Here is a 22,764-nt window from a genome sequence, read left to right on the forward strand (position 1 = left end):
ATAGTCATCATTGAGATCATGGAGATGCATACATGTAGAGTTTGACTTCCGCAGTACCTTCTGATGTTTTTTTCAGAACATCAACTTTTCATCTCATATTTTCCTCTTTTTTTCAGACATTATGTAAAAATCTAGCTGCCCACATAGAATTGATATCCTATCCTGTTATTTAAAAAAAAATATATATATATTTCAAGTATTGTGGTCATTGAAAGAATCTCACAGCAACTTTCTAGCATAAATTTAATTACATGAGAAATCTCATAAACGTGGCCATCTGCAGAGCAAGTTGTGAATTCTTGTACGGTATTCCTTGTTCCAATATGTCCTGATGGACCAAAGCCATTAAAAAGAAAAGACTTTCTGCTTTTAGCCATTTCAAGCATTTCTGTGAAGATTAAGAAAGAAATGATTAGTTGAATAGTTAGAAAATTAACAAATTTTGTGATATGATATCTAGCAATGTGAGGGCATACAATGCAGTACACATGCTACTTCGGAGGCTGTGATGAAATGAAAAATTTCTTGGACTTTATTTGTTGAAAGCACTTCAGTGGGCATTCCACACATTACTTGAAGCCCTGTTCATACAGCCAGGTGGCACAGTATCCAAGGTTAATGATTATAATGACCATCATGGTATGTACCACCCTGTTTGTTATCAGATATGATTATCCTTGCATAGTTTTGACATTGTGTACAGCAGGCCTGCTGGGTCGGGGACCTTGCAGTTTAGAGGACTTTTCACACTTGAAAAGAACCCCTTTGTAAACACTAGTCTTTTAAAGCATGCTTAATGTTTTTTAAAGTCTGAAGACTCTCAAATCCTATTTAGCCAGTGTTGGTGTAGCTGATTGAGCTTTGCTCTGTTCTGGGTGTACACATGTGATTTGAAGAATTTGTACTTAACATACATAAAACAGAATAGTAAGGGCATCAAGAGTTCTGGTCCAAGGCTTGAGACACAGTTCCTATGAAAGTAGAAACATGTGAGGCATGAAACTTTCGCGAATTGTGTAGACATTTTTTTTTTTTTTGCATGACAGTTAGGTTGTTTGTCATTTTACAGGTATGGGTAATAGTAATGGATAGACAGGCAGGGTTATACTTTATTGGGTATGTGTACCCAAATCAGCCAAAAGCAGCCACTGAGATACTGTAAAACACGATATATTCGCGGCATGAAAATTTCGCGAATTGGAGCCGATGGCCTTTCTCGCAGCATGAAATTTTCGCAAATTGCAACTGGCGTACAATGCACATTGTGTAGGTGAAAACTTTCATGTGCATTTTAATTTCACGAATGTGGGTGCTCTCGAAATGCGCGAAATTAAAATGCATGCGAACATCCTCGTTTTACAGTAATTGGATTGAGGACAATATTGAATTCCTATTCTCTTGATATCGACTTAAATTTGTGAGTCAAATCGAGGGTGAGATGTGAATTACAAGAGCCCTATGTGCTTGCTTTCCAAGTCTACTTGTGGTCAATGAGAATGAATAAGGTCATTAGTCAACAGAGCATGTACCAGAGGTCAATGAAGGAAGAAGCAACTGCCTGCTGTTCTCTGTGACAGAGGAGACAAGAATTTACCCTTGCGACCTTTTGCAATGCTTTTCCAAGATGCTGCCGACTGGTCATTGGGTAGGACAAAATAGATCACACACTTTTTCAGTCAGAATTCTCAAATGCTGGCAGGTGAAATTACATATGATGTGATGATCTCAAAAAAAAAAAAAGGAACACAGAGACAGAAACAAAAACAAAATTATTGTTATAAAGTTGGTATAGGACCCCGTTTACAGTGCGGGGCTGGGCCGAGCCGCGGCCGAGCCCAGCCTCAATTACGGGGCCGAGCCCCGCAATTTTGTCCGTTTACACTGCCAGCTCGGCCGCGCTTTTAATTCAAACCTTTCAATATTTTGTCGTAGTGGCGCTCTGCTTAACCCTATAAAGCCCAAGCTATTTTGATCCCTTCCAGGCCCAAGGGGGGGGGCACATTGTGCCCCCCCCCCTATATAACTTCTTTATTATATGATGTATCACCGTCATATTTGGCACATGGGTAGAGCAACTCATACTCTACATGACCCAACATTTAAAATTTCTCAAGGTCACCTATTGAGGGCGCTATTTGCCAAAATACAAAGAAATACATAGGAAATATGCTAAAATCATATTTTTTCTTTATATTTCTTTATCCCATGTGTATATGTTTTAATTTCATATCAATCATTTTCACATTTGGCACAAAGGAAAAGCAAGTCAACCATTATTATTTGTTATGGTTAAAATTTCTCAAGGTCAACATGTGGGGGCACTATTCATTACAATATAAAGAAACATATGAAACCTATATGTATTGCTTGGGATAGGTACAAATATTGGTATCACATCTAATATTTCCATAATATTGGAATTCTGAGTTTGCAGATTGATAATGTTATCAACAAGTGATATTACAGGCAAAGCTTGTGTGATAATGTCACAAAATAAAAGGGTAGTCTTTGGAAAATGCTGTATTTTAGATTATTTCTATTATATCAATTGTTTGATGCCTACGTCATATAAAAATAAAGGAAATAATAAGAAGACCATTTCAGGGTAATATTCGGCCATAATTACTTCACATTTTGGTCCTTCAGCAAATTACAGCCAAGAAAACCCTCATTTCATTCATTATTTTATTGTTGATTGAAATTTGAACAGAAAAACATGCAAAATCTGATGAACATGGTTGTCAGTTTACGGTTGCCATGGCAACCAGCAATATCAAACATAGCTAAATTATATATCAAAATGTTCGCAATAAGATTTTAGGAAAAGTCACCAAATTTGGTTGAAATCGGGTAAAGGGTGTAGGAGTGGCGAACGAAAATTTGGTAGGGGGGGGGGGCACAATGTGCCCCCCCTTGGGCTTTATAGGGTTAACTAACACAATTTGGTATAGTCTGGTTTTCAGACCCTTTGCCAACTGGATTCCGTGGCGACGAAGTCGCCGTTCGGGCAAAGGCCTTTGCCGAAGGAAAAATCCTTTGCAGGACAAAACCACCTTAAACTAAACTAGTTTTTGAAGTTGAGGGGGTTAATATCCTGAATAGCGAAATAGTACGGGCAGAGGGTTTGGAAGCCAGACTAAAATTGGCCACGCATTTGGCCCAGTTTGCGTTTACACTGAGAAAAGGTCGGGCTCGGCCGCGGCCAAGACCACCTCCAGAGCGTGGCCAAATGTGCGGCCAATTTTGGCCCCGCATTTGGCCTTTTGCGCGTTTACACTGAAATGAAGGCGGGCTCGCACTATAAACGGGATCCATGACAGCTCTTATTGCACACATTGTGTATGTCATGTACATTTGTATATGATACAGCAGTACATCTACATGTATATCCATTCATCCATCTCACCAATTCTATCAACAATGTTTATCCATCTTTCTGTCTACCTACCAACTTATCTATCTATCTATCCATCCATCTATCCATCTGTCCATCTGTCTATCTATTAATCCAACCACTACCCCTCCATTAATTGTCTATTTGTCTGTCTGCCTGTAGTTGTTGGGCCTACATCTTTTCCAAAATGAATGTCAATGCTTAACGTGTGTACACGTGCTGTTGTGTGAATTCATTGTTTCTTTCTAGACCAAACTTGCATTGTTTTCGATGATACCTGGGTGTCTGCCTCTGGCGATGGACAATGATACAGACATGGTCACCAAGTAAAACAAGTAAAGGAATGTCTGGCTGTTTTCTTCCAGTCTTGGTCTGTTGAGTCTGGGTGACTCACACCGTGGCCCGGTATGACTAATGCCGTGTACATGGCCAGCATCTTGTCTCCGGCTGGAATAAATATTTTCTCTAATTTCACTTGCACAAGGGCTTTTCCAGCAGAGAGTGATTCAGGGGGATGGTACCGGCGGACCATTGTTCCTCCGATCAGTGGCGTGATGTGCATCTTTCTCATGCTTAATAGTTCATAATCCGACCGAATTGGTTTGATCGAGTGAATCACCTCGGAGCGCACATCTTACCATTGTCATTCTCCATCACATCTTTACCCGTTGAGATGGTGACCATCCATAAGCGTTCATGATTAAACCATCTAAGGCGAGTGACTTGATGGCATAATTATCCATTTGCTGGGGGGGGGGGGGGGAGATAGGAGAAGGAGATGAAATTACACAATGACAGAATCTATGAAGGCTTAAATTTAGATACCAATCCCACAAGGCATGCAAGTGCAATTCAATTGTTCATAGATAATTTTTTGATAGTGAAGTGTACAATGATTGCCATGATTCTGACACATTGGACAGAGCAACTCAACATTTGTAGGCCCTATGCACCAGTCCGTCTGAGGTTAGTGTGTTTATTCTTTTTTTTTTTGGGGGGGGGGGGAGGGAAGGGGTTGTAGACTCATGTTTGTTTATCATAATGGTCTGTTGGTATGTCAGTATATGCTTTGTATGTACAAGAAGGTAATGATCTGGAGTGTAAACCATAAACTAAGTAAAGTATTAAAGGATGTGTACGTTCTGACCTTTGTCTCCCTGTAACTTTTCTCTTTTTTTTTGGGGGGGGGGGGTGTTGGGAAGAGGGGAGGGGAAGGGGGTAATGGAAGGGAGCAGGAAACACAGTCACTACCTGACACAATCGTCTAATTGAATTTTCCAGTTGACTGGTCTGCCGATGACAGAAATCACGATATGATTTGAGGACGGGAATCATAGAAATTCTAGAAATGTCTGTCGCCAATGGTGCTGCTGAGAGTGTGCCGTTCCAGTTGTAGAGTTTGAAGTACCACGGATGTTTGTCTGCAGGTCCAACAATGCACAGCTACGTGGCAATGAAATATGTGAAACAAGTTGTGAGGGCAGTCGGCAGTGTTTCTTTGGCACCGAACATTTCTCAAGTGGTGCTTCTTGACCCCATAACCTTTTCTGCATTATTGATATCTTCCTCTTTCAGACTCAATTTTTCTCCCTGTTTCTTTTTTTTTTTTTTCTCTCTCATGTAATCCTATCTCAGTTTGAATCATGACTAACTTTTTTTTTTCTTGTCTTATGATAGCATGTACAAGGCACTTTAATCGTGGTTGTTATGGATTGATTGTTGTGTGTATCCTTTTGAAGGAAAAGTTTACTGGAAGAGAAAGTCATCAAAGATGATTGCACCAAATTACAAGCAACAGATCACTAGAGATTTGAATGAAATTTAAGTGTTTTTTTCTGTGATAAAACATAATTATGATAACAAGTTGATTGCCTAAAAATCTTTTAATATTGTATCGTATGGCATCCCACAAGTATCTTCTATCACTGGCCTTGGCTACGAGGGGCATTATGTAGGACATGAAATTTGATGCTCATTTTCAGCTCTGCAAAGGTAGCATGCCACATTGTTTTTTAAAAACATGGAATAATGCCTTGTTTCATGAACCATCAGTGGGTTTAAAAATTCCAGACATGCAAATACGAAGGCATCACTGTTTTATGAACATGTGTAATTCATTAGGATATTGTAGAATCTTTAATGTGTGGTTGAGTAGGCAAGTTACATTTTTTCTCTATCTCTGGAACAGTAAACAGGAAGCTCATAAAATTTTCCACAGGTGTCTTAAAGTTATGTTTTCACAGTTGATGTGATACTGAAGTTTTGGAATGTGAATGTTAATGTACAATCCCCAAATAATCAAAAATTGATAGGTTGTATTTTTGTTGGATTAAGTAACTTCTTGGATGAAAGTATGTTTGTGTACTGTATGAAATACACTCGAATTAATAGGCTTCCCATAGGAAAGTTTGCACAGCAATAACAGTTTAGAAATGATTATTAAAATGATGTGGAGATAAAGTTTTTTTTTTGTTTTTTTTTTTGTATGCAAAGAGATGATACACTGTAGATTTTCCCGGAAAGAGAGCTCTGACAGAATAAAAATTAAGGCCCATGTCCTAATTCTCCCCATATCGTGCAACTGATCAGTATGCAGGATGCATTTTTATGATTACTACTTTCTGGGTCCATCAATCTTCGTCACTCAACAGATATAATTTGATGTCACTGTCATTATAGGAGCAAGGAGGACAAAGCGGTAGCTGGATACTCTTGATTCGGGCAGGCTCTCATTTTCTTTTTTCATATTATGATTCATTTTTTGTTATATTTCTGTGTTTATTCATATTTATTTTGAAATTAATTATTCATCAAAACATTTATTTTTTGTCAAGCTCTTTATTCTTATTCTATCTCTTATATGTTTTGATTTGTTGTTGGTATTCATACATGTATATATTCAATTTCATGTTTAGCTATTCATTTATTTGTCAAAGAGGGATTATCAACTTATATAATTTTTGCAATGGTAATCGATATATCTTTAGACCAATAATATATTTTTCTTTCCTGTACATTATCAGCTTTTTGGTAAGCACATGCATCCATTTGTTTTCCTTCCAATGCCGTTGGTCTCAAACCTGTTTGTATTAACTATATCTGTCAGGTCTGTGTTTTCCTATTTTCTTGCTTTAAATGTCAAGTCCCAATAATGCACATACACTGTAGCCCCTGAGTGTGGAATATGTGTGTATGGTTTTGAATGAGAGAAGGTGGCTAGTATTTCTTTCCCTGATATTGCTACTTTTTTTTTTTTTTTTTTTTTTGGGTGGGGGGAGGGGAGGGGGGGGGGGGGGGCAAAAGAAAAAAAAGGCTAGGTGAGATTTCTCCGTCAATAGGACCCAATCTCCTCTGGTCGGGAGGCAAGGTATTTCACAGGAAGTGGCCAAGAAAGCATGTTCTCTAGGCACACTTCCTGGTAATTTAACTCCAGATCTCGCATGGCTGCATCCCATTACACATGGCAGAGGTGTGTCCCCCGTACACCCATCACAATATTTGAGCTCTGTAAACATGAGTTCTGCCTCCAGTGCCACATGTATGATATGCAAGAAAAACACTGACAATGTCATTCAACAGTAGCTGTTTTTCTAATATGGGTTACTCATAGTTGTTTAGAGATGTGACAGATTACTTAGCAAATCAGCACCATGTTATTGATTTCTAACAGACATTTCACTTTGGCTTTGCTTTTGTATCATATACAGTTTTATCTATTGATTTTTAGCAATGATAAATGTATTTCATCTTGATCTTTTGAAGGAGGAAAAAAAAAATGGAGTGGTATTAGTGGCATCATGATAAAATCTACAGTTAGATAATGATGCTGGCAATTATTACCAAGCCTGCCATGTAACATGTAGATCATGGATTGTACAAAGTAAATTTATTGTACCTTGTAACAACTTCCACAAGTTGGACCTAAATGGCTATTTTTGAAAGAAAAATTTCATGTTATGTGATGCGATGTGCGTGAAGTCGTTTCTTTCATCATTAGTAATGCGGACAAAGACAGGTTGAGTGGGTGTTCAAAGCCTTCTCTTTGTTTGACAAGCACAAATGACTGAAACCTTGTACTTTGTTCATTGGGTATTCATTTTTATATATACAATGTATCTGACTTGGCTCCTTGAGTGACAGCTGATGTTGTGTAAAGTCTGGCCATCAGGATGTCATTAAAAAAAAAAAAATTGAAAAAAAAAAACCCAAAAACTTTTCTCAGTCAAAGCTTCTGCATAGTTAGTCTTTATTTCTGAGCTTTCCAGATCTGTGTGCTTGGATCTTTGAATGATGTGACAGTATATAGGCTTGTTAGCATGCTGGTGGGCCAGACTGGTGCCAGATTTTTGTTTGGAACCATTGCTATGAAGATTTTGTGTCAGACTATTGATGTTTTTAACCCTTTCTGTACCAGATACTTTGAAAAGTGGGGGGGGGGGGGGGAGGGTTTCTGTACCAGTCAGTACTCAAAGCACACAGAAGAGTACCGTTAGCAGTGAGGACATTCAGCCAGTACTGTTTTTATAGGAAACTGTGTTATTCACATTCATCAGGGTTTTTTTTTAAATTTTTTATTACCAGATAATTTGTCATATTTTTCAGCACGTATATTTGTGCATTTGAATGTAGAACAGCATACAAAAATGTCTTCAGTTGTGTGATATTACCCTGAAATTGATGTAATGAAGAAAAGTTTTTTTTTTTTTTTCAGTTTTGAAATCACAGTCCAGTGATGTGAATGAACTAGCAGATGAAAAGTTGTGGTTGTTGAATCAATACAGCCATAGTTCTTGTTCACCCTTTTTTTAAAAATTCTCTTCACTTCCATCATGTATTTCTTTTTAGGTAACATTTGTTTTTGGTTAAGGAATGATAGGTTCTTTGTTTGTGCGTGGGCGTAGGATATTTACATTTCTAGAATGGTCTATTTAGAAGAGTTGCTTAGAAAAAACTGAAGTCGGAGAGAATTATTTGGAGTATGAACAACAAGATGCCAGTCAACCTGGCTTGAGGCAGTTAGGGAAGAACAACAGTTTATGATCTGCAAATTTTCACATGACACCAGATCTGGAAGAAAAGTGAAATCTGTAGTGTGATTTTTCAGAAAAGGACTGTCAGAGAATCTAGTGTTGAAGAGCATGACATCAATTCGTCAAACTTCATTTGAAGTTAGAGTAGAAATAAAATAAACCATCTGCTAAGTATGTAGTGACATCATCCTGAATTCTTCGCTGGTCTGGTACCTCCCAGGGGTGCTCTTCCAGGTACGATGATTCCTTGATGTGAAAAACGTGACCACCGTGCAGTCACAGCGGACGACTATAATTAACTCCCCCGAAACCCACAAAACGTTTTGAATTTTCAACCGTCATCGAGGCAGTGCGAATCGGGCGTTCTCATTTTCACCAAAATTTCACCTTCTCATATCTCCGCTATACATTGACCAAAATCGCTCAAACTTTCAGTATCAATGCAAAATCATGATTTCTATCTACATACGAAAAATCATGAGAAACGATTGAGAACTTTTTAAGATATTCAACATTTCATGTTTCGCTGTCTCAGAAAACTACCCTCCGATTATTTCCAGACACATCTGGTCGCACCACTTAATATTCATGAAACTTGACATACATATTCATTAGACATGGGCGGACGTTAGCAGGGTGGTGTTCGCTTTGCCGAAGACCTATTTTTGAAGTTACAAGTGAAAATAAATGAGGTATGTTGTCAGAAATCTCAAATTGTACGGGAGCAGCAAACGAGAATAATGACGTCATATTCTAAGAAAAACTGATTTGCGCTTGCGCAATGAATGGACTGTCCCATGCTGCTTCGATCCAGCAAGCTGATTGGTCGATGCAGTGCAGTGTACTGTCACTGCGCGAGATGCGAGGTGGCTGCATGCTGTGGGTGCCTAGTACACTGCACATGCATGCTACGCTGTGAGAGTGGCTGGGTGGTGTTGATATTACAGTACATGTAGCAGTGTGCTGCAGGGGACTTCGCCACCTCAAAAACAAGTACTTACATTATCAGAACTGGCCTACTAAAAAGAAAGTAGCCAAAAGTGTGAATATACTCCAGATCAGCTCTGATACCAGTTGCAAATTCATGACATTGGATTATTCGGACTTTACACAGATTTTACTGCACTAGTAAAGTAACATTACAACTACGAATTCCCGGTACGAGTTACGATCAGAGTAAATTTTACTGCAGTGCCGTACGGCACTGAAGCACAGGTGACGTGAGAGCAACAAAAATGTGGGTACGTGGGACTGTACCCTGTCTTCCCGTGTGCGAATGACTATGAAATTTCGTGCTCGGAACGAAGGTAGAAAGTGCACCTCTTTCGATTATTTCCAGACATATCTGGACGCATGACTTTTCGAATGTGATAGTTAAGAGTTCCGTAAAGAAATGCATACTTAGTAACATACTTGAAAGTTTTTTGTTGTTCCCGAAGTCAAAATGTGAAATTTTAGCAACGATTTTTGACAATTATTTTACGTTTTGCGAGTGAAGTTATGCTCCATTTTGGAATATTTCATCGTCGATATTTAAAAAATGTAACATAATGGCAGGTTAAAATGAGGTTTTTACTTTTCATAACCGTTTGGATTTATCAAAAAATATGAATAAATAGTAAAGTTACAGCAGTTTTGCTACGACACTTTCCTAGCGGTTTTCGTGCGACGTGTTCACTCGAGAGGAAAGCGAGGTCAGGTCAAAATGAAAACAGTGAGTTAATTGCACCCGTCCGCTGCGACTGCCGTGGTCACATCTTCATCAGACTGAAGTGCGAAATAGCACACTTTTCCCATCCCCCTCCTCCCCCCCCCCCCCCCCCCCCCATCGGCAAATTGGCCCATTCATGAACTAGCCTACTCTTGGCCAACTTGTCTGCATGATTACACTGCCATCCTCTGCTGATCGTTCTTTTCTCCTCCTCCCCCCCCCCCCCCCCGATATGAAAGAGAAAACATGGAACATAAAAAATGAAAGAAGCTCCAGACAGAGCAAGATGAATCGCAATATTAATAGAGCTTCCTGTGTACTGCCACATTTTCATTTTTGATGTGTAGAGATCACCAGAATCATTCAGGTTGAAAAACATGGGTCATGATGCAAGCGATGTCTCATTTTAGTGCTTTTTTTTTTTCTTTTTTAATCTGGATTTTCTATACAAGCAGATTTGCTAAATGTTAACCATCAAAACACATAGACTGTGCCATCAATGTTATAGCAACTTGATACCATATGACTTTTGCGTCTTGAAATTATCAGTGTTTGTTTGTAGAGCCCAATTTTGATCCTCTACTTAATCAATTTATCTAGTGAGAATGGACTGATTTTGCTAAAAGATGCATTTCCCATAAAAAAGTATTCTCGGACTAATCTTTAATGGGTTAATCATCTATTCCATTTATCTAGTGTCTTTCTGCCATTCAGTTTGCCAAGCATGTGGATGTGTACTCTGAACTCAGTCATTGAATAAAGGCTTAAGTAAATGTGCATGCTAAACACATATGGTTGTATATATGCCTATTATTATATTTCACCTGAGAATGAAACTGCGGCATTTCCAAAATGATAGCATGGTAAATCTGTCACAATTCTGAGTGTTTATATTTCCTCCAGTGTCTGTCTCTTTCTGTTGTTGTTGTTGTTTTTTTAAAGGCAGCAATACAATTGACAATCTGGATCACTTCAGAGCCTCATTCAAGACACACACTTTTCACCGACATTTAATTGCTGACTCTCTTGGAGGAGTCTGCGCCTTTGAATGTTTCTACAACAGATATATGGCGCTATACAAATGCTGTGGATCATCGTCATCATTCTTCCTGTATGAATAGCAAAGATCTGAAGTCTTAATTGTACCGCTGCTGTCTACAGATAGATTGTCTTGTGATTTGAAACTGATATGTGCCGATGAAAGATTTTTTTTTTTTCCCCGTGCAATTCAACTTCATAGTAGTTCCTTCCTGTCTCTGTCACATTTTTGTGTGCAAGCCTGTTTATGAAGGATAATATTGTGCACACTCATTCTACCAGTATCATTACCCTTTATGAAGTCCCATGCAATCTTTTCAGAATTCTTTACATGATTATAATCATGTAAAGAATGAGGGATGTATGACGTTTCAAAGCCCAGGAGCGGTAGGTTGTTGGCAAGGAACAGAAGATGCAGTGTACCTCTATGAGCTATTTGTGTAGAGTGGAGAACATGAAAATCCTTTAATCATGTCGGGTTCAATATCTGATTGCAAGGAGTGGGGCAACAGGAGGCAACTACTCTGGCCCACGTTAATGCAAACCTCCCCCCCCCCGCAAGCAAGCGCTGTGAGTTGGATGGCATTGACTGTGCCAAGTGTGGCATTCCACGGGCCAAACTGCCACAGACCCGTAATATGCCATTTGTTGCAAAGAGATTCAGATGCCGCCATCACTTTTCATCCAAGGCATCTTCCAGATGTCCAAGGGGGCAAAGAAAAGGGGGGTTAACTGCTGATAAACTTGTGATGGTAATGGCTGCTTGAAGCGGCCGACTGTGAACTGTGGACATGATGATTGTCTTCCTACACAGCTTCTGTGTGAGACTGCCTGTGACATACATGTAGTAGGCCCGTTCACACACAAGGAAAAAGTGAGATTTAAAAATTGATTTTCTTATCGTGATCAAAATTTGAAATTTTTTCCTGTGTGGACAGAAAAATTCACTAATTTTCGCGATCCTAATCGCAATCCAACTCGCAATAGTGCGATTTTTCAGAATATCGCCAATCGTCAACATTGGGACCGCGGGGTCAGTCTTCGGTCATGCAATTTCGCGCATGCGCAATTTGGCCACTGATCATTCTTCCTCGCTGCGAAGTGCGATTTTTCCTTTTGTATGAACGGTCGAAAAAAAAAAATCGAAATTTGGATCGCGATTGTAATTTCGATTTTCATTGTGTGTGCACGGGCCTAATACTGCATGAGAGATTATGAACAGTAGTGGTTGATGATAGCAAAAAAGTATGTGTGTGCTTTTACTATTAAGTAACGTAAGTAACCCTTGAAGGCACATCACATGTTATCAAATAGGGATGAGAAAATATCTTTATCTTTGTTTAACAGTTGCTGGTGGGTGTTTCTATTCTGTAATAGTGGAAAGCACCAAGCAACAAAAAGGAGAGTTGTTTCCTGTTTGTATGATTTAAGAGCAGATGATTTTAACAACTGCCAGCATCATTTCAATATTTCATGCATATTTCATGCATAATGGTACCTATAAAAAGTGCAAATATCATTAAAAGATATGGACCTAATAGACTCTATTTCAATAGTGTAATTCAACATTCTTGTTTTGTGGATATGCTTTTTCTGCCTGTAGAATGAGCGAGCCAAAATACTCAGGCCCTCCAAGAACCAGCCCGGCAGTACACCCTGACCAGCCCCTTCTCCGCCTTGCAGCGGGACAGCGAGAAGGCGGGAGGGGGGCGGGGCGAGTCTGAGGAGGAGAAGAAGAAGGGGATGGACACCAAGGATGTGGTGGCGTCGCTCCACGCCGTCATTGAGCAGCACCGGAAGGCAGAGGAGAGAATGAAGGCCCAGCTGGAGGCCCTCAAGGCCAGCCACACCAAGGTGAGGAAGGGGGCATCCTCTACCCCATTCACCATCATCACTGGTAGACGGTGGGTGTGGTCAGTCGGGATCACCGTGGTGTGGTAGACGGCGGGTGGGGTCACGGCTTGTTTGAGCAACATCCACCTGCAGGGTTTGTAAAGTGTTGACCCCTGCGTATTGTTACTGTTTCATGTTACTGAGATGTGTCTCTTTTAGTGTTCCTGATGTTGAGTTTGGGGAAAAAGTCAACACCTCCCATAAAAAAACATAACAAGTGCACAAAAACAGAATGACAGAAACTGTCAGAAACATATTTTCTTTAAAATCTGTATGAAGGAGTCGTCTCCTTGCAGGCATTGGATAGATTTTACAAAGCATTATGGAAAATGGTCAATTAAGAAATTGTGGAATTAGTGACATAATGGATAAAATTACAGGGTACATCAACAACAAACATGTTTTTAGTCCATATAGAAAGCATTACCTCAATTGCATGTATAGATCAGTGTATTCAAGGGGGAGGCGGCGGCATGTTGGATGACTCCATTCATTGAAGTGGCTACAACTTCTTCATCGTCATATTTTGCTGAAATTCTTAATTGATCCGTTGCTGTTTATCGGTGCTTTCATCGAAAGTAAATTTGCCCATGGCGCACAATCTCTCTGTGGTCTGTTTTTTCCCCCCTCCTGTGGGCAGCAATCTTTCTGGGGTAATGTCTCTCCAGGGTATGTTATCTTCCAAGTAACATTCTCCTTGAAAGAAAGGCCCCATGAGCATTGATGGAATCAGTCGCGCCCAGTTTTTGCTGTCTTAAGATTGCCGCGATTGGCATAAGGCGTCTCCTTTTATCTGGGACTAAGTGAGCATTTTAGATTTGCTTCTTGCAAGTGGTACTTGTGTTAAAACATCCTCGAGACACTGTAAATAGGGCATGACATTGCACCCCTGCCTCAAATTTGCATTTGTGTGTGTGTGACATGTATATACTGCTCATGTTCCTTTTTGCGTCTGAGCCTTCTGGAGGATAGCCTCTCTTCAGTAGTCAATCCCAAAACCTGCTGAAAATTTACGAGAAGATGATTGCATGTGTTAAACCTGAGCAACGAGCATCAAAGTTTGCCTCAAGGTTGCCAGCCATGAAAAATGAAACAATCCCTTGAAATTCATTTCTTTTTGTTGTTGTTTCTTTCAAGAACACACAGCATCTTTCAGCTGCATCTTTCAGCTGCTGTGTCTTAAAGAGAATATCCATTGACATGTGATGATATCTGATTCATTGTCTGCAGATATGAAATGAACACCACTGATTTACTATACATCATTCTCATATGTCATAGTCACATGAAAGAGGTCACAGGTGACCCAGGTGACCACTCATAAACCAGTTTACAGTAACAGTCTTGAGCATGTGCATATAAAGGTTAATACAGACCTTCTCTTGAAATTCAATTGTTGTTGAGGTACCGAGTTTGAAACTGGATAGATTTTGATGAAAACTCTGCTATAGATGCTGACTTATAAACTAGATGCATATCGTTGCTGGGGTGACAAGACTTCGTATCTGAAATTTTGGTGAAAATTAAGTTTTCAGATAATCAGGTAAGTGATGTCTTGTCCATATCCTAAAACAAAAACTTTTGCATGCATTTTAATCTTGCAAATCTTGGCTCTCACAAAATTTGTGAAATTAAAATACACATGAACATTTCTGGTTTTACAGTATGTTTTTTTTTAAACCAAATCAACAAAAGGCATTCATGGAGCACTTCCACATTAATTGCCACTTTCTATTGGGCTCTTTTCAACTGTTCTTCAAATGAAAAATGTAATCCATGTCTTCAAAAGTCTGTGGTACAGAGGTCATTACAGACCATTGCTACAATTTAGATGTGAACTGGCTTATGTAGAGGAGACAGTACATATAAACCTTGGGAACGTGTTAAAATGTGAAGTATATTCTCCTCCCTGTATCAGGCCGTGACCGAACTGGAGGACGAGAAGAGGAAACACGCCCAGGACACGGCCCAGGGCGACGACGTGACGTACATGCTGGAGAAGGAGCGGGAACGACTGATGCAGCAGGTAAGGATTGCAGAGACTGAACTTTCCGCTGTGGAGATGGTGCACTTTACAAAGCAGTGTTTGCAATGCACACCAAGTACTGTAAAAGTGGAAATTTTCGTGGTGTTGAAATTTTTGCGCATTTCGCGCTATCCGAAATCAGCGCAAAAATAAAAACATGCGAATATTTTTGCTTGCCAAATGTTGCAGTAGTTGATGTCTGGATTCCGCGGAATTAAAAACACGCGAAACTCTTCTTACCCAGCCAAGCGCGAAAAATTAGTCGCGTGAAAATATCCACTTGTATAGTAGTCGTAGCCATCCTTTGAAAGCCATAGAAATTTCAGAAAATCCAGGCAGCAGGATGGCAGAGGGTTTCAAGGTAGCATGTTTTGAATGATGGATTTTCCAATGTTGACAAGCCCGTCATCATAATCATTGTGTAATTCTGTATGCGCCATATATTTAATGAGTGTCTTTTTGCATGAAGTGGGACTTGCCGACAATTTTGTGAGTTGTTAAATTTGCGTTCCGATAGTACAGTAATGAACGGAGAAATGTATGCATTCATTTCGCATTCATGTTGTGATCAGAGTTAATATTTTTGTGTGTTGTTAAATTTGTGACTAGCACACAAAATTTGTGAAAATAAAAACCTTGCAAAATATATGGCATAAAATATGCTGTACTAATTTTTTTTTTTTCAACCATAGTATCACATGACCCTTTTATCAGAACTGAAAATATCTATGCTTAAGTGTGTTAGCATTGGCATTTTTTGCATTTGTGTATGTATATGTGTGTATATGCGGCTATACATATTATGTTTGTGTGTATGTGTGCAACACATGATCTGCAAAGACCAGATGTATTCCACACACTACCTTTATGAATTCATGGTGAGAATGTTTTTCTTCATGCCAAGAAACTTGGTTCATGTGAGAGAGACGACATCCCTCACGGAGTCTGTTGAAAAGCATTTAAGCATCTGATGTGTGAAAGAAAATCTTGAATTTCAATCTCCCTTTATAGACAGCAAGGATGCTCCTTGGTTTGCTGACAGATGTGCAGTTGAATTAGAAAAGACAGTACGGCTGGTGATGGAGAAGGGGCCCCTGGTTTTGAAAAAGACAACAAAAAGAAGAAGCTTTGAGAGAAATGCATGTTATGTCATGCCATGCACATTTTTGCAGTGCATCGTAAGGTGCAATGCGATATTGCGTACACATTGAGTGTTGTGTCTGATGGTGTGGGCGAAAAATGAGAAGAGAAAGGGGGTGGGAGTGGAGGGGGGGGGGAGAGAAAGAACAGGCAAGCATGAGAAGGAGAGAATGAATTGACAGGCTCACTATGAGCATGGAAATAATCCATCAAAGAAAGAGGGGATTATCGGGGGTTTTCTGAGGGGTAATGGATTTGTTTGAAGTGGGTTTTCTTACATGGAAGTTTCACTCTCAGGGAAAGAAGAGAATGAAAAGATTTGTAGGATTGCTTCTTGCAACTTATCAGCTTTGAGGAAACAAAATAAGAAGCAGTGAAGCATTGTGAAGGTGTGAAGGATAAATAATTTCTCCATTCATTCGTTTGATTCCGTTGAAAACACAGGTTAGTTGTACTTATGAACAGGAAAGTCATGCAGTGCAGAAGAGAGGCAGATGCTGTTGTTCAATCATCCAATGTTGCACCATGATGTGGGGCCATCTCAGGAGCTGTTTTGTCACCAATGTTTGCATTCTCTCAAGAAAACATGTCCCAGTGATTCTGTCCAAGAAAACTCAAAGAACATCACCTGACATTGCAACTGATTACAAATTGCCCTACATTGTTGCATTTAAATAAGTACTGAATTAATCAGTGTTTCAGTAGTAGTCGTGATAAAAAAAAATAAAAAAATCATGGACATACATATTCCAGCTGGACATGAACCTATGACCTCCTGATCACCAGACAGACATTTTATTCCCTGGACCACCGAGCTTCTGCTCGACAACCAGTGCTGGTTCAAATCCTTGTACGTGTTGCATGCAGTGGGTACTGCATATTTATTCAAATTAATTGCAGTTAATTGCATTTAATTGCATCAGTTATGATGAAAGCAACTTGAGGCCAAAATTTAATTCATTTGAATCATATGACATTCCTGCACATTCTCAGCAGAGAAGGAAAACAAACTGTATCGTGCATATCTTCATTCATTTTAAAATGGCTCGTGGGATGTCATGGTAGATGATTGCCATTTAAGTGAGTCTATCCCTTTTTGCAGAAATTTGTGTGGTTTCACTCAGTATTTAACTGACCTATAGCTTTGATTCTTACTATTTCTTCCACAAAACAGCTGTATCCTTGGACTTAATTTTTGAATATCATTTAGTCCCTTAAAGCAGGGGTATTCTCCCCAATTTTAAGTGAGCAGATATGATGTGGGTGGGGGGGGGGGGGAGGGGAGACAAGGAAAAGACTGGATGGGACAATTTTATGTATTGACTTGTGAGAGCGTTCAGGTTGAGGAGGATGTATGGAGTCCATAGGGCAGAATCCTGAGAGTGCTACTGTGTAGTACAATGAATGATGAATGCAGGCACTGAAATTTGTGTGGTTGCGTGGAGGGAGGTTCATGAGGTTGAGCCCCTTTGTGGATCTGAACTCTGGGTCCATAGGACTGGGAGGTCAGAGGTCGGCGGTGTATAAAGGATGAAATCATTGCTCTTGCTTGGGGCATCTTTTTTTGCCTCGTTTCAAGGAACCCTCGCTACTGACTCACTGTTCTGTGGATGTGAGGAAAGTTGAGGTTGAAAAGTGCAGCTAACTTCGGCAGCCTTAGGCTTTGTTGTCGGAGGGCAGTGAATGGTTTGTGTCTGTGATTTCACCATTGGATGTGGTCTAATAGGTTACGTTTGCAAGCAATAAAATTGTAGAATTGGGTACATTGTTCAACCGCAATGGCTGCGGACCCAATTGCATGAATGGGATGAAAAGATTTTTCCTGCTCGAAAGATGGCAAATTCTTACCCATACATTGTGTTTTCCCAGTCCATGATTAAGGTTCCCTGAGCCTTGTCAACAGCCTATGGGCAGCCTTCCAAGTGGAACAGGCATCTAATTTTTGTCAAATTTTGTGCATTCATCATGATCATTTTTTTTTTGAGTAGTATTTCTGTCAGTTTCTGGCAAGTGCCTGTATCATATTAACATGTTTTCTCAAAACTGTAATACTGCTTACGTGTATACTTCGCAATAGACCTTGACATTACAGGTTGAGAACATGAGTCATACATGTTAGATTGTTCTTTTGTATTCATTGAAACCAGGGAATGAAAGTTCAACTTCTGAAATTTGAATGTACCATGGTCATTTAATCACCACTATTGTACCCTATATCAAACCACATTACACAGTAATTTGTCTTGATGTAAATCCTTTGAGAAGTCACTTACAGACACAACAGTTGAATTGAATGGTAGAAGTAGGAAAAGGTACACACTAGATTTGATTTGAATTCAGTTCAATGAGATCAGAGTGGGTATAGACACGGGCAGACACTTCTGTGACACAGGCAGTGTTTGATTGTGTGAGAGATGCGCGCTTTCACCCCAGATTGATGGAGGAGGTTTGCATCAAATCAAATCAAGTAGAATTCAAAACCTTCCCGAAGAAGGCCAGTGACTCTAGCCATTCAATCTGTGCTGCAAATATTCACGCAGGTCCACCAGCACATTACCATAAGCACGTAGGAAGGTGAGGGTTATTGGCATGAGGCGTGGGCGTCATAACAAGGAATCGGTGCTCTGGGACTAAAGGGGGGGGGGGGGGGGAGAACAGGGAGAAGAGGTTGGGAGGAGGTTGGGATGGGCTGCTATCAGTACCTGCCCACCGGCCATTATTTGTCGCCGTCCGGCTCTCCCTGTGACTGGGACCAATTCGGGCCTTGATTAAATCAGACAGAGAGAATCTCCGAGACACTCCTGCTCAAACATCCCGTACAGTCAGCATATGGATTTTCTTCTACCTGTTTTTTTTTTTTTTTTTTTTTTTCTTAGCCCGTTTGTGCGTTCAGCCTCTTGGCGTGCTGATGGGCTGCCTCGTTGGAGAGGGCAGCTGAATGAGTCTTGGCAGAATTGGTTCACTTGTGCTGGAGAAATCATCTTGGAATTACTCTGCATCCTTCATGTTTGTAGGTGCCTTCACACTGGTGGTGAAATACCGTGGTATTTCACACGGTATACTTTATACGCCGAATATTTCGCGAGGTTTTTCTTTTTTCACAAATTTTGCGAGTCAGGTGCTGTTCACAAATTTAAACACACGCGAAAATATTAACTCTGCTCCCAACATGAATGTAACGTGCATGCATCCATTTCTCCATTCAATACTGTGCTCCACAATTGTGAATTCAACCACTTGTGAAATTGTCGGAAGTCCTAATTCGCGAAAAATTAGACTCCAAAAATGTTTGGTGTATGCAAAATGCAACGCAATACACCATGAAATACAGCTTGTCCATGGGGAAATATTGTGGTATTTAGGGTGGTAATTCAAAAGTTTGCATGAAATATAGGAGATTTGAGTGTGAATAGTATGACGAAATAAATTTGATAATGCAGCGGTGTATATCGCATGAAACTTGACACATGTCCTGTCTTTTCCATGTAGGATTATCAAAGCTGAATGAATTAAAGGTTCTTGGAAAAATCTATAAAGAAAATAGATCACATCAAATTGTAGTTTTAAATTCTGCACTGCTACATAACTATTTGTGACAATGAAACTGCAAATTTGATCACAACTGCTTATGAACCCTGATGAAACCTAGAATTTGCTATGTTCGCAGACATTTGCTGTTGAGTCATATATTCCCCTGAGAAAGGAAGAGAGTGAGAGTGGGAGAGAAAAAAAAATGGGCTCTTCAAGATTTTTTGTGCGAGTGTGAGCAGTGCTGGAAAGCATTTGAAGAGTAAGTTGAAGTAAATGGGACGAGACAATACAAAATTGCTTGTTGTATACAATGCTAGTGAAATCTAACACTCTGTTTTATGGGGATATCATAAAGCCATCTTGGTCTTATTGTCTTGCATATATGCCACTGTGGTTGTATGGATACAGAATGACCACAGATGTAGAAATGTCTTTTAGACGTATGGGACATTAAGTGACTCCTATTGCTTTAGGGAATGTGCAAGAACATGAGGTGATAAAATCTGGATCAGTTTCATGGAGAATATTGCCAACCAAAAATATATACTTAATTACATATAGATATTCTCTTTCAAAAATGAGGAATTCATTGGCCATTAGTTTCATACTAAAGTAATAGAGGTAATCAAATTTAGATGGCTGTCAGATGCCATTGCTAGATGTCTTTTTGATGTTCACATGCACAAACTGTAAGTCTCTGCAACCTTGTTAACTTTCATTTGAAAAAGAACATAAATAGAAAGTTGAAGCTCGCTGTAGTCTTTTATCTTTAAATCCAAAATTAATTTTTGGCCATGATTATGTTCTCCTTTAAATTTTGCTATCAGCCCAGCCACCGTGGCTGAGATGGCAGGGGCTGAGTGACTCATGCTAGAAGATTCAGGCTTGGACAGCCCATGCCAGCTGGCTGGCTGGCTGGCTCTCTGGCAGGCTGGCTGGCTGACAACAAGCTGGCTGCTGTAGGGCAACAAATTATGATAATTACAGATTAGTTTCCTCCTATTTACATATAGGTGAGAAAAAAAGAATGGGGGAGGGGGAGGAGGATGGTGGTGTTACAAATGTGAAAGAGAGAGAGGAAGATGAATGGTTAGCAAAGGAAGGGATAGGGTTGGATGAGGGTGGCTGCAGCATTTGTATTCAAGAATTAATGAGATGCATTGCAAACAGGCAAGGTTGGATGATTGAATCGTTTGCCACCCCTCCCCCCCCCCACCCCCAAGGAAAAGAGAAAAATGTATGTGATGTTGATATGCTTGATGCCCAAGTTATGCTGTGTGTATACATGGTAAAGTTTGGAACAGCTTTTAAATTTTTGATCCACTGGATAGGTGTTTTTTTTTTTTATTACAAACATTGATGAAATTTATTAAACGAAATCAAGATTTAAAAAAAAATTAGAATAGAGCTATTAAAACAAGGAAGACAAATCAAAAAGAAAAGTAGCCAAACAGCTTCCAGAAGCCGAGCTCACTGGAGAGGTGTGAGGTGATAACATCACAACCCCAGTACTAACATCTGATCCATCCTTAGTGACTGTGACCAGTTAAGTGTCACTGTCCCCAATATCACTGTTTTATGGGAGCAGGTGAAGTGACGAGATTCTATGTTTTTATGATTTTGATGAAACTTGCACTGCTCTACTACTGTGAATTTTGTCTCTTGATCAAAGCAAACTTGAACTTGTGTTCCTCCAAACTGGATCTTTGAGCTACATTAGCTTTTGCTATACTGTTTTGGTGAAAGATAGAAATGTCATATTTTCAATTATGTTACTTCAAGGCAATATCATCCTCATGCATTGATACAAGCATGTAGTGCAACAGTGCAACCTTTGATGTGATTTTTCAGTCCTCGATTAGTGCCGTATAACTCACAGTTTGTTCCTGTTTTGTATATTACAGGTTGATTTTGAGAAGGCCCAACAGCGCAAGTTGGAGAGGGAGTGCAAGCGTGCCCAGGGACGGATGATTCAGGAGCGCAAGAAGCATGCAGAGATCTTCAAGCTGATTTTGGACAAGCAAATCCAGTTTGCCCAGCAGCTGACTGAAGCTCAGCAGCAGGCCATGGAGTGGGAGACCCAGGCCCAGGCGATGCGGGCTGAGACCCTTAACGCCTCGAAGCTGGCTGCAGAGGAGCGGAACAAGAGCGTCAAGATGGAGGCTGAGATGGAGAAAAAGTTGTCGGAGTTTGACATCGAGCGGGAGCAGTTGTTGGGACGGTTGCACAGAGAGGAAATGAGGACTAGAGAGCTCAAGGAAGAGCTAGAAGTGCTGAAAAAGGCAACGCAAAAGTCCCCAGACTTGGTGAATGGACAGATTGCGGCTGGGAGCGAGCTTAATAGCAATGCCAAAGGCAGTTCAACAAAAGGAGTGTCTAGTAACCTTGACAGTAAAGTAGCGAGAAGTAAAGATCCGCCCGGATCTGCACGTAAACCAGCTGTGTCCAAGCCAAGAGCATCGGCAAAGATTTATGGTGCCAAAGGATATAAATCTCCCCAGCGATCAGACAGGTCTGAAGGCTCGTCATCATCATCCTCAGAGGACCTCAATGCAGCAGTACCTGCCAGCAGGATCAGGTCTGTAAGTCCTGCTGTTCCAAACCCCAAGACCAGTGTGCCTGATGGCAAGAAACCCACTGTGACCTCAAAACCCAAGCCGAGCACCGCAAGTTTTACGAAGGGTGCTGGCAAGGAACACCGGCCTCTCAGTCCTGCCTCCAGCCTGGATAAACTTTCAGGGAAAGGAGCTTCCAGCTCGCCATCTTCCTCTCTAGCTTCCCAGAAGGGGACCAAGATTCCCAGCAGTAGCGCCATGTTTGCCAACTCCTCGCAGCTTAGGAAGAGTTCGCCAACAGTAGCTGTTGTTGCGCCACAGCCCAGCAAGTCCTCAAGTGTGCTCCCAGACACTGCAAAGCAGCAGCAGCAGGCTGCCAAGAAAGCTGTAGACATCACAGACTCACCAAAACCTGATAAAGCAGAGCCAGCTGCTAGAGGCAATCA

General features: G+C 40.4%; 1 protein-coding gene across 1 annotated transcript in view; it reads left to right on the top strand.

Moving 5' to 3' along the window:
- Positions 1-22,764, top strand: part of LOC140241434 (uncharacterized) — a 63,231-nt gene that overhangs the window by 39,975 nt on the left and 492 nt on the right. Inside the window, exons 4-6 of the mRNA XM_072321166.1 lie at positions 12,777-13,027; positions 14,985-15,092; positions 21,668-22,757. Coding sequence (XP_072177267.1) covers positions 12,917-13,027; positions 14,985-15,092; positions 21,668-22,757 — 1,309 coding nt within the window. The 5' untranslated portion in view covers positions 12,777-12,916. The remainder of the gene's footprint in view (positions 1-12,776; positions 13,028-14,984; positions 15,093-21,667; positions 22,758-22,764) is intronic.

The sequence above is a fragment of the Diadema setosum genome, chromosome 2, assembly GCF_964275005.1.
Source record: "Diadema setosum chromosome 2, eeDiaSeto1, whole genome shotgun sequence".
NCBI lineage: Eukaryota > Metazoa > Echinodermata > Echinoidea > Diadematoida > Diadematidae > Diadema > Diadema setosum.